The sequence below is a fragment of the Rousettus aegyptiacus genome, unplaced genomic scaffold (genome assembly GCF_014176215.1).
Source record: "Rousettus aegyptiacus isolate mRouAeg1 unplaced genomic scaffold, mRouAeg1.p scaffold_m13_p_2, whole genome shotgun sequence".
Taxonomy (NCBI): domain Eukaryota; kingdom Metazoa; phylum Chordata; class Mammalia; order Chiroptera; family Pteropodidae; genus Rousettus; species Rousettus aegyptiacus.
The window spans coordinates 48,351,629-48,365,302 of NW_023416295.1; the positions used below are offsets into that span (position 1 = coordinate 48,351,629).

The 13,674-nt window shown below is 38.0% G+C and overlaps 1 protein-coding gene across 1 annotated transcript in view; it reads right to left on the reverse strand.

The window, feature by feature from the left end:
* Positions 1-11,352, reverse strand: part of ERICH2 (glutamate rich 2) — a 29,214-nt gene extending 17,862 nt beyond the window's left edge. The window contains exons 1-6 of the mRNA XM_016165360.2: positions 10,892-11,352; positions 3,743-3,778; positions 2,836-2,866; positions 2,580-2,628; positions 2,325-2,361; positions 197-292 (exon numbers count right to left, since the gene is read on the reverse strand). Coding sequence (XP_016020846.2) covers positions 197-292; positions 2,325-2,361; positions 2,580-2,628; positions 2,836-2,866; positions 3,743-3,778; positions 10,892-11,352 — 710 coding nt within the window. The remainder of the gene's footprint in view (positions 1-196; positions 293-2,324; positions 2,362-2,579; positions 2,629-2,835; positions 2,867-3,742; positions 3,779-10,891) is intronic.
* Between the last annotated feature and the right edge of the window lie 2,322 nt (positions 11,353-13,674).

The following is a 13,674-nucleotide window of genomic DNA, read 5'->3' on the forward strand; positions in this document are numbered from 1 at the left end:
ACTTGTTTATGCTAGTGGGTAGATAATCTAGGTTTTAGGATTGTTCCTTAGTTAAGAGCACTGGGAGTACTTATGAAATGTCCCCAAATTTCTATTGGAATTAACAAGTTTTTCAGGATGTTAACATTTTAAATTTTGTTTTTAAAATGATTTATAATTTGCCAAATATTGGCCTGAAAAATTAATTAAAACTTACTTTTCTAAGAATGTCCTAGCTACATTTAGAGAAACTTGTACTGCGGAAGTATAAAGTTTGCTGGCCAATCTTGGTCTTCGTCCAAAGAAGTATTTACTTAAAGTGTAAAAATGGGAATAAAAAATAACTTGTCATTCATTTTAGAAAAGATAAAACATATTATGGAATAACACATAAGATTTATTTTCAACTTCAGAGAGCTGAGTGCTATGGATCTGCTTCAGCCACTTCCATCTCACATCTTAAAAGCTTGAACAAAAACCCCAACAGATCAAAGGCCCAATGTCTATAAAACTCTGTCCAGCATTAAAAATATATTTTACCTTTACTACTGAAAATTGTTAATTAAGTGCAATTTGTTGGGCAGACAAAATCTTTCACACATGGGATGTATAAGGAAATGATAGTGTGGGTTTTGTGTGCAGAAAAGTTTAAAAGTAATAGTTTATAAATCGCTTGTGGCTTGGAGTAGAATGACAAATTAGGCAAAGAACTGGTGGAGCAGGAAACTTCTAGTCTTCCTTAATGCAAGCTGGACAGGGCCTTTTGGCAAATAACACTTGCTGGTCAGTGGGGAGCAGGGAAATGGAATGGAAAATCGATCAACTTTTCAGGTCAGTCACACTGTTCCCTAAGGAAAGGTCCCCATGATTTTCTATTTTCTTACTTGATCATTTTCTTCCAGGACTGGCTCTGTTTGCCTTCAGCTGTGGGTAAGGCACCTGAGGTGACACAGCTGTACAACAGTGAAGCTTACTGGCTACACTAACCATCCCTCCTTCTCCCCCACTTCAAACAACAATCAATCCAAACCCAAAGTCTTCTTTGCAAGCAAATTAAAAAAGACATGATCATCTTACTCTTGCAAAAAGCAGTTTGATAAGCAGTTATTGAGATCAAGCAATTATTAATGAGATCAAGAGAACAAATCATCACTCTGATTCCCTATTCTGGCCCAGGGTGTATCAGATTTATCCCTGGGGTTTAACTACCTCAGAATGTAGATTACACTTTGCTCCAGTTCCAACACTACTTATCACGGTCTAAAGACATTGGGGCTCACGGTAAACAAAACAGTAATTTATTTTCATTAATGATCTACTAACTTTCATTATTATTATCAAAAGATATATTTCCCTCAAAGACTACTAAAATTGTCATAGATTTTTTAATTTAAATATGTTTTCAATCATATGATAGGATATATATATTTAAATACGGATTAATATATTTAACAGGGCATTTTCTCTCATTGCTTATAATATTTAATCTGAAATAAACAGATTTTCATCACTGATCTGTTATACATTACTCTAATATAAAAATATATATATTTAACATGCAATCTACAATAAAGCCAAGGTGGATTCTAATTTTAAGTTTTAGCTTTGACAGTGTAAAATTAAAATAAATGTTGCATCAGGTAGAATTTTTCCTAGCCAATAGTATTCAGAATAAGCCAAAATAATATTAATTTGAATAGAATCCCACCAGAATGGTGCCTACTGACTTGTCAATAATTGATCTCCTGAATGTGTTTTATGATCAAAGTATAATTTTTCATAGACTAAGTAATAGAATATTAATTAAGGGGGTAGAGGATGATCTTATCTGGAAGGGCTTTGATGAATTATCAGAATCAGTGCCTTGAACAAAGCAAGTACTTAATATTTAGGTACCGAAACCGAACTATGATTCTATTTAACACCAATCTCTTCAACTACCCGGGGTGATTACGTATTTTCCTTATTTAGTAGTAATGATTCATCTCATAGTAAATAAAGATTTTGTTTAATTTAAAAGTAAATATTCATTTAAAGAGATATTCTGAAAGAAATGAGCCACTATCCAAGGGAATAGAAATGAGCAATGAAAATTATGTCAAATACAGAATACTTGGTGTTTAAGCATTAAAAGTAGAAGTGAATATTATCTATATCCCTACATTTTTTATTGAAATTCATTTTTCATTTTAAATGTCCTTTTGACTGAAGCAAAAGCTAAAGCACTAATTCATGCATTTCTAGCCTTTTAAATTTAATTGAGTGACAAATGATTGCAATCTCTAGTTCTAATTGCTCAAAAGGCATGTGATAGATCAGCTGCACAACCAGAGACATTTTCTTACTCTGACACTGTTTCATTTGGTTCAATCATCACTTTTTCTGAAAGAGAAGGAAAAACAAACTCAGTATTTTATCAATAGCAATGTTCCTAACAGAAACTCCTGATTGGCAAACATTTAGGCATTTTTTAAATGAGACACAATAAAGTATTTAACTGCTAAGTCTTTCAACCACACTCAACCATTCCAGCAGACTATCTTCTTAATATTTATGAAAAAATGGTGGTCAAGCATTTTTTTAAGTAATAAATCATTTACCCTTTGGATCAAACACTAGCAATCTGCCAGTTTGTCTATATTTTGGTGCCTAAAATAGAAGCAGAGATAAAAACTAGTATTATCATTATTATTTTTGTTTGAGGTATTTAAAATAACTTATTCATAGGCTTTATATAAACATTTCTGTTATCCAAGCTAAAATTTAATTTTATACTAAAGCAATTATTCAAAAACTATATAAATTGATGATAAAATAGAACTAAAGCATTCTAAAAAATAGTTTATGTACCCTTACCTTTACAGCATCTGTCTTGCCTAGATAATTCCTGTAAAAACCGAAAAATTTACTTCATAAGTCTTTAAACACCTATGTAAATTTAGAATATAAATAAAAAGAATGTAGAACTCAGTTTGTCAGTAGAGTATTAAGTATATATTCTGTTTTTCTATTTGGTAGCATCATGTCCATCCTAACTGAAAAACCTCATTCTTTTGGATTATGAAACTGAGTTAAAAAAAAAAAAAGTCTAGAGAAATGAACCCTTGCTCTCCATTTCACCTTAAAGTCTATGTAAAAAGAGCTATAGGAATAATTGTGCATGTTAGAACTGATGTACTAAATAAGCCTCTAACTCTGTTACTATTTTGATTTTATATAACTCGGTCTCTATCTCTAAATACAATCAACAGCAGGTTAAGGACTAACCATTCCTACTGAGCTGACCCTAAAAACCATAAATTCAGATTGGCTTATGCTTATACCACCTCTTTTCTCCACCAAAATAAAATAAGATGTAATCCAAACTACTGCCATATTCCAGGTCATCCATGTTAAAAGAAAAACACATAAGAGTATATATAAGCCAGAACAGGAAATTTTTCTATTATATTCAAGATATAATATTTTTAACATTATTTTGACAAATACATTTAAAAATTAATCTTTGGTTTTTTCTCCAAAGATACATTTAAAATATAATTCTTACCTTATCAGTTCCTGTATATGTTTTAATACTTATACGAATTTTAATTGCAAGGAGAAAAATTGAGCCATAAGGGTTTTTTGTTTTTGTTTTTTTTTTATGTATGAGAGAGGCCAGACTTAAATTTTTCATAGGTAACAATTCACTCGTCCCCTCTTCCCTAACACTTGTCCCCACATCCTAAGACAGATTTTTAACATTATTAGCAGTAGTACATACCTAGGGATTTCTGGAATACAAAATTCAGGGCCAAAACTGTGGACAATAAAACAGAAGGTTCATTATTTTCTATTAAATTTTTCTCTTTTTAAATCCAACTGTACTGATCTGCACTCCTGAATAAAGCAGTAGTAAGGAAACTCTTGCCTCAGGCTTTGTTTTCTGATCAGGACTAACCAAGCCAGAAAATACACATGTTATTAATTTGATTATCCCTCTTAGAAGCTTACAGAGAGCTAAAATCTCTCATACAAGCAAGGCACCTTTTTGGGAAAAACGGTTGTAGACGATCAGACTGTAAAATAAATGAAAGACTTTTACCCTGATTTTGTAGGGCAGTATATAGAGCTCAGAAGCTAAAACAATGCAATAATGAAGCAAATAAGGCCTTACAAGAAATCTAGGATGACTTTTCCCCCCTACACAGACTTCCACAATCCTGTGGGTACCCATGTGTCTGGGTAGTCATCCCTTTATGTTTAGAGCCTTCTCCTTTCTAGCTCTAGGATCTTCATGAGTTGCTACAGTCCACCCTTTACCTGGATGAAACATTAGTGCACACAATCCTCCTATTTTCACCTGATAAAACAACAACAACAACAACAAAACCGAGGGTGGGAGGATCCTGGTCCTTCTTAGAAACCCAGGTCTGATTTTATCATTACCTAGGAAGTATTCATTTACTCTCCTTTCATAAAATTGAATTCCTAGGGTGCAGTACAGAGTAATACTCAAGAGCTGGGCCTCTGGAGGAAGAGACTAGATTCACATCCCAGTTCTGCCACATGCTAGGTAAGGTTGGGTACGTTACTTAATTTCTTGAGGTCTAAGTTTCTCCATCTGTAAAAGAGAGATCACAATGGTGCTAACTTCATTGGATCATTGTAAGGATTAAATGAGATGATCTTGGTAAAGCATTTAGCACAGCTCCTGGCACATAGGAGGGCCACTGAGGAGCTATTCTGAGGAGCTGATTAAGATTGCTTAGGGAAACAAAAAAGGAGACTTTACTATGATTGAAACAAGCAGACTAGCTCTGAAGAGTTTTTGTTAATTAATTAAAAAATCGCATAAGCCCTAAAGTAATAACACTTGTTTAGAGAGATCATTGACGCTAGAGAAAAAACAGAGTAACTGAGAACACAGGTAAAGTTAAAGCAGTGACTCAGAAGCTGAGCAGAATGAGGTACAGCCACTGTATACGTAATATGTACTTTTCAAATGACTACCAATCTCTGAAAGGAAACGCTTTCAGAAAAGAAACTAATAATATTGGTTGACTCTGCAGAAATAAAACAGACGGCTATAGGACTGGGAGGGAGTTTTTGACTCTATGTTCATATGTACCTCTTGAACTTTGAACAAAATAAATACATTATCTATTTTTTTAACTGCAATTTAAAATTTGCAATACCATTTGTATCTCTATGTTTTTCCATCTCTTCAAGGAAACTGAGTAGTATGTAGGCCTTGTGCTACTTTAATTCTCTTCTCCACCCAGTGGTACCTGCTGGAATTGGGGTCAAGGTAACCAGAAAGAATTGGATATAGGTAAATATCTTGTATATTCATTACTATTGATTATGGTTAATGTTAACATCACAACATTCACTTAATTAGCACTTTAAGTGTCTACCAAGTACACCCTCTGGCTTTTGGAACATGGGTAGACTCTCCTGATGTCTTTCAATGGTCCCAGTGATAACGGGAACATGGTGATGATAGCTCCCAATTTCAAGAACATTGAATGTCTATTTAAAACAAACATTTAATGAGCACCTACTATGTATCAGATATGTCTATGATAAGCTCTGGGGATATAAAAGAAGCTCATAATTTTATAAAGGAAACAATTTCGAACTTCCTATATATATGGCACAGACCAAGCTTCAAAGTACTGTATGAAATCCTTCCCTCTAAGAAACTGATGTAATTTTTCATACTACCCAAACAGTATCAATCAAATCCCTCTGTTGAGCTCATGGACTGGAGACATCAAGGGACAGTCAGCAGGCAGTGGAGTCAGAACTGGAAAGACAGAAGAAGAGTGAGTTCAGGCAACAGAGTTGTCCCTGAACAACTTTCTTGTTCCAGAATCAAGCTTGAAATCTGTTCTCCAGGTTTGCTATTTTCTCCCAGGTATAATTTCTACAAGTATCCCTAGAATAAGGTATTGTCTGCCCACAGCCCCTTCCTTATGTGGTTAACAGATCAGCCCACCTGAACACCAGAGTAGTACCATCCTGAGGCAGAGAAATCAGAATAATTCATAAGCTGACACAGTAACTGGACCAAGGGATGAGCCTGTGATTTAAGCTCAGCTCATCACAACCTTTCTCTGAGACTTCTCCAAGTGGAATTGTCACAGAGGTAGAAGAATATGAGTCTAGAGCTCTCAGTAGCCATGGTTCTAGCCTCCGAGAAAAAAGTGGCCTGAGAGTGAAGCCGAATATACAATAGAATCAGGAATGACAGATGAAGAGATGAGAGACACAGACACCACTGATGTTTGAGTCGCTGTTTCTAGTTCAACCTCTGCCTTTACCATGGGTCAATTTCTCTTTTTGTCGAAATTAGTCGGAGTTGTTTTGTAATTTGAAGCTCAAAAAGACCTTGTCTAATATGGCTCCTACTCCTTGAAATAAAAAGAGGCTAAAAATACTTGACACCATGTAATAAGAGCTACAATACTAGAGATAACATAGACTGTGGGAACACTAAGTGAGAAGTGATTAATTCTACCTGCTATGGGAAGAAAGACAGTCAGGTTTCACAATGAAGCTGTCAAGACCAAGTAGTCACTCAGAAGCGGAAGAGAAATTCAGCATTTTGTCGGAGAATGACAAAAGATGAAATTGGAAATGTATGTGGGACCAAATTTTAAAAGTTGTTAATTACCACAATAAGGATTTGAGGCTATAACCAGAAGGCAATGGAAAGCAGACGAAGCCTCTGAAGAGGGTAAATCTTAGAGAGAATGAGAGGTGGGGAGACCAGTTAAGAGGTTACTGCAATAGTCCAGAGAAGGATGAACAAACTACAGTCTACAGGCTGGACATGACTCATTGTTTGCTTTTGTACATGAAATTTTATTGAGACACAGACGTTCTCATTTGTTTGCACATTGTCAATGTTAGCTTTCAAACTGTAATGACAGAGTTGAATAGTTTTGACAAATACTGTATGGCTTACAGAAGTTTGCCAAACTCTAGTCCAGGGAAAAAAGGATGATGTACAAAGCCAGGAAGGTACACGTGAACAAAAAGACAGGTGAAACTGAGGGTAATTGGGCATAGAAGTGTGGGAGAAGAAAGAGAATTTGATGGTTCTAGCTTAGATGACTAGGATGAGGGCACCAGGGTAGGAGCATAAGCAAGAGGATAATGAGTTTGTTTTTGGAAATTCTGAGTTGGAGATGCCTATAGGTTATCTGAAATCAAGTGTTGTTCTATATTCAAAAGGGAGTTAAAACTCAAGAGAAAAGATGATGTATGAAATAACTGGGGAAAAGTGGGAATACATGGTATGGCCCATGTAGAATAAGACAAGGCCAAGGACAGAATCCTGGGAAATACCAACATTTGAGAAAAGGGTGGAGGAAAGAATCAGTCAAGGAAATGCACGTAAGCAATAGGCAGACAGATAACTACAGAGTGGTGGAATGCCTGCAACGCCAGGATGGAAGCTTCTTGAGAACAGAAACTGATTCTTATTAGTGGGTCCCACACGACTTTAAAGGTACTCAGACATCGACTGAATTATAAAACCATTAGAGTGATATAAAGGAATTAATTGGCTTAGAAGGCTCTTATAGTTTAAAAAAAAAAAAAAGGCCTTTAGACTTGGGAGGGTGATTCTGAGAAAAGAGTTGAGGAAAAGAGATATAGATTTATTTATTTTTTTAAAAAAAGTATCGAAAGATTTATATTAAAAGACAGGCAGTGTTAATCAGACATGAACATATCTGGTTAAATAATGTGCATGACAAAATAATTTATAAAGGCATAACTGTATGATTAGATATGTTTGAAAATATTCTATATTTTATGTAAATGAAAATGTACTTTAGGAGTCAGGGTGGGGGTCATCATGGGCTCATTTCTAAAAGAAAGGGCTTGGTTCTTGTCTTAGCTATATTAGTCTGGACTCTTGTTTGAATTTTAGGAACCATGCTCCAGTTAGTTTAGGTGAGGGGCAGGAGGGAGAGAGACACACAGAGCAAGCATTGCTCATAGAATCCAAGAGTTGAATACCCAAGCAACATAGAAGTCAGGACACAGTGGATACAGCTGTGCTCAAGGAGGAGGAGGGGGGCACTTTCCTTGTTCATCTCAGCTTCTTCCTGCATGTGGGCCTCATTCTCTCTCTCTCACTGCAGATGGATTTTTCACACATAGTGAAAAACAAGGCTTCCAGCAATTTTTAAGCTTTATGTGATACAGTTCCAGTTTTTAAGGGAAAACTGACTCTGAACAATCAAAAACCCCAGTCAAGGGCCCAGTCAGTTCAGGTAGATTTTATTTTATTTTTTTTTTATGGCTAAAAAGAACAAATAAAATCAAGCCACCTGAAAAAAAACCTCTAGTGTCTAGTGCACTCTATGTCACATACCCCAGGGCTCAATAAATATTTGTTGAATGAATGGAATGAGAAAGAAGGAAACAAGAAAGCAAAGGAAAAGAACATATTATACAAGAGCTTCACTGTTCAATATGGTAGCCACTAGCCATCTGTGGCTATTGAGAACTTGAAATGCGTTCAATTTGAGATATGCACGCTGACATATTTTTATTTATTTTTTTACAGACTCCCAACAAAAACATTCACTGGTGTTTTTAAAAGCTCGTCTGACTATGAAGCTCCCTGAGGGTGCTGTGGGAGGTGGAGGGGTGGGGGAGTGGGAGGGTAGGGAGGAACTGGCAGGCAGCCGGGCCTCAGGTCCCCAGATAAAGAGGTGAGACAAAACTCAGCAAGAAGAAAAATGGGGGGTCTAGCTTATTTGTAATTTTTTTCCTGCTTCCTTGCAGGTGAACATATACCGGGAATTGGTACCTAGGGTTTGACAGGGAATGAAAGATCTCCAACAGTTTTACATGGATGGACTTTGGGCAGAGGTGGCTCCCTTCTTTTCATCAGAGAGGTGGTTAATAGCTTACACTGTATCATTGAGCTGTTCACACCCCCACTAAAACATTGTACTCCCACTTCTCTAAGGAAGTGTTCACTAGCCAGCAGCTATTAGTGCCAAATAGGTTTTATTTGGATTCTACAGGCTTCAGAAAAAGCTTTTATAAAACAAGTCTCTCACTTTTAAAATTCAGATTTCACAAAATTCTTATTTTAGGTTTTTCCTGTAATATTGAAAGACATTTTTCTTCATCCTATTTGTGCAATTATTTTATCCTTTTGTGCTATTTGTTTTGTGCTATCTTGTATTCTAATAGGCGAAGAATGAATTAATAAGACAGCTATGAGTTCAGGGTCCTGCAACTGTGGTGAGAAGGAGAGACAGGGCTGATTAAGCACCATCCTCCATCCTAGAGGAGTTTAATGGGAAACATATTAGCACGTGGTGGCGATAATTCACTGCATTGCTCAGATACATATAAAATGGTTGCAATGATTATCTATCACTTATATTCATATTTAAAAGTGACTACATATAATTTCTGTATATTTCCTTTACAACATAATACAATGCCCAGACTATGGAGTCAGATTGCCTATGTTCAAATCCAGCAAATTCCTTAACCTATGATTCAATGTCCTCAACTGTAAAATGTGGATAAAAATACTACCTACCTCATAGAGTTATTGTGAGGATCAATATATACTGCTAATAAGAGTAGCACCTATCTCCTATTACAGTTATAATTATTACAACTCCTACTCCTTCTCTTACTATTGTCATTATTATGTACAGCCTAGCAAGGTCAGTGGTGAAGGTGAACTAGGGCTTAAGGAAGCCAGATCTAAGTGCACAATTGAGATTGGATGGGACAAAGTGTAGGGGGGAATTATTTCAAAGGTGGTGGTAAGAAGCTCTGGAATTCTGGAGTGGTGCAGTAGAATTCCTACAAAGGTGTTGGAATTCAGCTCTGGTAAACTTTTTAACACTTAAAGTGCAGTGCTGTTGTTTTTCTGAGATTAAAAATAAAAACCAAAAAACTTCAGTTAGCAAAATAAAAATAACAAGGTAGATTTGGGTATCATTGTATTTGGTTTTTAGGAGAATTTAACAAATCAAAAGGTATTTTCAGTGTCTTTTTCAGATTTACTTTTAGAAATAACTTTCAGGGGTTTCGGGGGTAAGAACAGATTCATCCAATTCATCTATGCCCTCTAGGAAGTCAAATGATAAATTTATAATTATGCCATGTGTTAACTTAAATGATAAAGGGGCGTGGTGTAGTTTGAGTAGTCAAAAGACCGCAATATGACTTTTGAAATCTCCGGTCAATTTCTTCATCTCAAGGCTGAAGACTGAACCTTACAAGTGACCCATTGTCCAAGCTCCTCATTTTACAGAAGTTGAACACAAGACCCGGGGAGGTTGAATGATTTGTCCAGATTCCACCGGAATTTTTTACCGCCGAGCCAACTATGTCTAGAGAGTAATGACGTTTGAATTACAGCCAGTAAGTGCTCCTACTAGCCATTAGCCGTTTTCCAAAAACAAGTAAAAGTAAAAAAGAAGAAACGAATAAGGCAAAAAAAATTAAGAAGGGGGACGGAGTGGGGACCAAGGGAAGTAGCGGGAAGCCCCGAGATGGAACGTGGCTGCTTTCATTTTGGGGTAGGGGCGGAGAAGGGAAGTCGGCGCGTGGGAATCCGCAGGGCAGAACTTGGTGGCGTAGATGCGCCTGTCAGAACTGCTCCGTTACCCCTCACACCCACGAAGACTTACAACCCTCCCTGCCCAACTACGGCCAGAGGAAGAAGCCCACTGCGAGGCGCACCTGCAGCGCGCGGATCCTACCTTCTCGCGCGCCGCCTCCGCAGCCGTGGGGCCCCAGAGCCCGAACCTGGAGGGTCCGGAGAAGTTTGCGGGTTCAGGCGCCGGGCCTGGGGGCGTCCGTGGTGAGGGCTGAGTCAGGCTGCACCCGGGATGGGGCGAGGGAGACCCGCAGTCACCCCGGAGCCTCTTACCTGCTCGTGTCCCTCTCACGCCGATCATCTGAAGGACAGTCACCGAAGGCCAGTCCAGCTGGAGGTTCGCGCGGGTTTCGGAGCACAGAGCTGTAGCCGCTGCGTCGCCATGGAGACGACACCGCTCGCTGCCGGAGCCCGGGCAGCCGCCGAGGGACCGGGCGGAAGGGGCGGGGCTGGGGCGGGGCGAGCTCCGGGAGCCGCGGAGGGGTGGGGAGCGCGCCGGACGAAGGGGGCGGAGCGGGCCGGGCTCGCGGCGGGGCGCGCCCGGGAACCAGTTGCGGGGCCGAGGCGGGGGGAACCTGGGACGCGGCTGAGGGGCAGTGGGAGGGTGGAGCAGGGGCAGAGCAAGCTCGTGGAGTCAAAGAAGGTGACCCGCAAGAGAACCGTATCCGAGAGAGCCCCGCGGTTCTGGGGGTCCCGCTGCGCCGCGAACTGGGTGCATACACCTTCGAACACATGTCCGCACGCACACCAGTTACTTTGAGAAAAGCAGAAGGGAGGGGGATCGATGTATCGTTGTGCATACCTGATCCTATTCTTGGAGGGGAGAGGGAAAAGGGCAGAGTGGCTTCGTTAGTATTTAAAGTTGTAGAGTAAAAGGAGAAGCCTTGAATTGGGAGAAAGAGTTGTCTCTAGATGTGAATGAAAGATGTTCCCTGCAGGACTTTGTCTCTCAACCTGAGGTCGCCCCAAGATTATGGGTTTCCTGGGGGAATCTCTGGACGCTAGTTTCCCTAGAAATCAGATTCGCGTGATTAGAACCAGGGACCCTTCTCTGCTACCAGCGGAGGCCAAGTCCCTGGTGAAATTGACATTGGCCAATGGGAGGTTTTGCTGCTTAAATAACCGCTTTGGTCACAGAGGAGGGTGGGGGAGAATTTCTATTAGAAAATTCTAATTGTTTCTCACACTTGGCTTCCAAGGAAGGAATTGGTTGTTTTTCTCCACTTGAGATGTAAAGTCACTAGGATCGATTCGTTGCTAGGCAAATAGCGTTTCGAGAGAAGCCAGTTTGTTGGAATCAATTCTGAATTCGAATTTCACTGAGTAGTCATGATATGAGGAATAATTGCTATTTAACCTTTGGAGTTAGGTGCTCTCTGGGAGAATGTACCTTTGTAAATGGTTGTAAGCTTCAAATAACATAAAATGTATATAGCTCTGACATGTAGAAGATGCTTAATAAATGGCAATTTTCAATTTTATTTATCTGTTTATTTTAAAGATAGAACCAGCTGGGTCATTTCAAGAACAAAGAGTATACAGAGATTCAGTTATTTTTAAGTATTCTTAATCATTTGTCCACCTTCACTCTAAATCTCTGTGGAACAGTGGATGGAAGGAAAGAGACAGGAAAAAGCCAGAATGGAAGTTTTTTAAAGAACTCAATGAAGTCATTGACAATTACATCCCTAGTTTGATAATGACTTGGCAAACCACGACCTCCTCTATTATAGGAATACCCTTAAGTGAAGGATGTCTGAAGTTTGCAGAATTTTCATTCAAACAAGGCAAAGGGAAATCCATTATATTTCTTGACTAGTAGAGTCATTATATTTTTTTAAAACATTACTTTTGATGAATTTGATAAGTGGGTAATGTCTGGCTATTCCCATTGTCTTATTCCTAGGAAAGTAAGAAAACCTCAGCTCTAACTGATTAAGCTTCCTTTTCCAACTCCTCTTCCCCCAAACAGAAGGTCCAATCCATTTGTAGTGTTTTCAAGGGGAAAAATGTTTAATTACTTGGGAGAGTAAAAATATTTTTCCACATGAAGGAGTGGTTAGATCTGGCTTCTACCTTGGGCCTCAGGGTCTTCAAGTGCAAAGGAAGCATAATATGCACAACTTGCCCCAATAGCTCAAAACATGAAATGAGAGAAAATAAGCCCCTGACACAGAGCCTGGCACATGACAACTGATCAATAACTCAGCTGTGATTACTACTGCTACTATAATATTGTGTATTCTAATAAAGGGTAGCTGTAAGGATTAAAGATCATTTATATAAAGTGCCTGGCCCAGTGCTTATTTGAACACATGATGATTTTATTTCTCACTGATGAAAAAACAGTACAATTAATCTTTGTATAACTTTAGAAATAATTCACCTATTTCTATAACTTTTGTTACTGGCATAATACTCGAAAGTAGAGCACAGTTTAGCTCTGGTTCGTGCATTTGGACCACTGAATAAATTGCCAAAAGTATCTATCTAGTGAGGGTTTGTTTTAAAAAAGTGTTAGGGAAAAGCCAAACACTCATACAAATATTGGATCGCCCTACAACAATTACATTTTATTAAACTACATGGTTTTTAATGGATAAATTTTTATTATGGATTTGAATGTTAGCAGGGCATTATAAAAAATGTTTAAATGTTTAATATTTTTCTGATTATAAAAGTAATACATACTCATGATAGACAATTTGCAACATACAGAGAAACAAAGAAAAAATACCTCAATCAGTAATTTTAGCCTTTTTGTGTTCATATATGTATATATTTATAAGATTTGTATTAGATAGTAGACACATTATCATCCTTTTTTTGCTTAACATTCTCTCCAGTATTTTAACATTTTCCCAGTGTCTTTATTTAAAAAGTCTTCAAAACATTTTAATGGCCAAAAACTATAATATGTATAAACCACAATCTACCCATAATTATTCAACCAGTCATAAATTTGGGAATTTCCAACTTTTGTAATTCATTCTTCAAGAATATTTATTGAGCGCTTACTACATACTAGGTGCTATGCTAGGCATGAGACAAGTGGT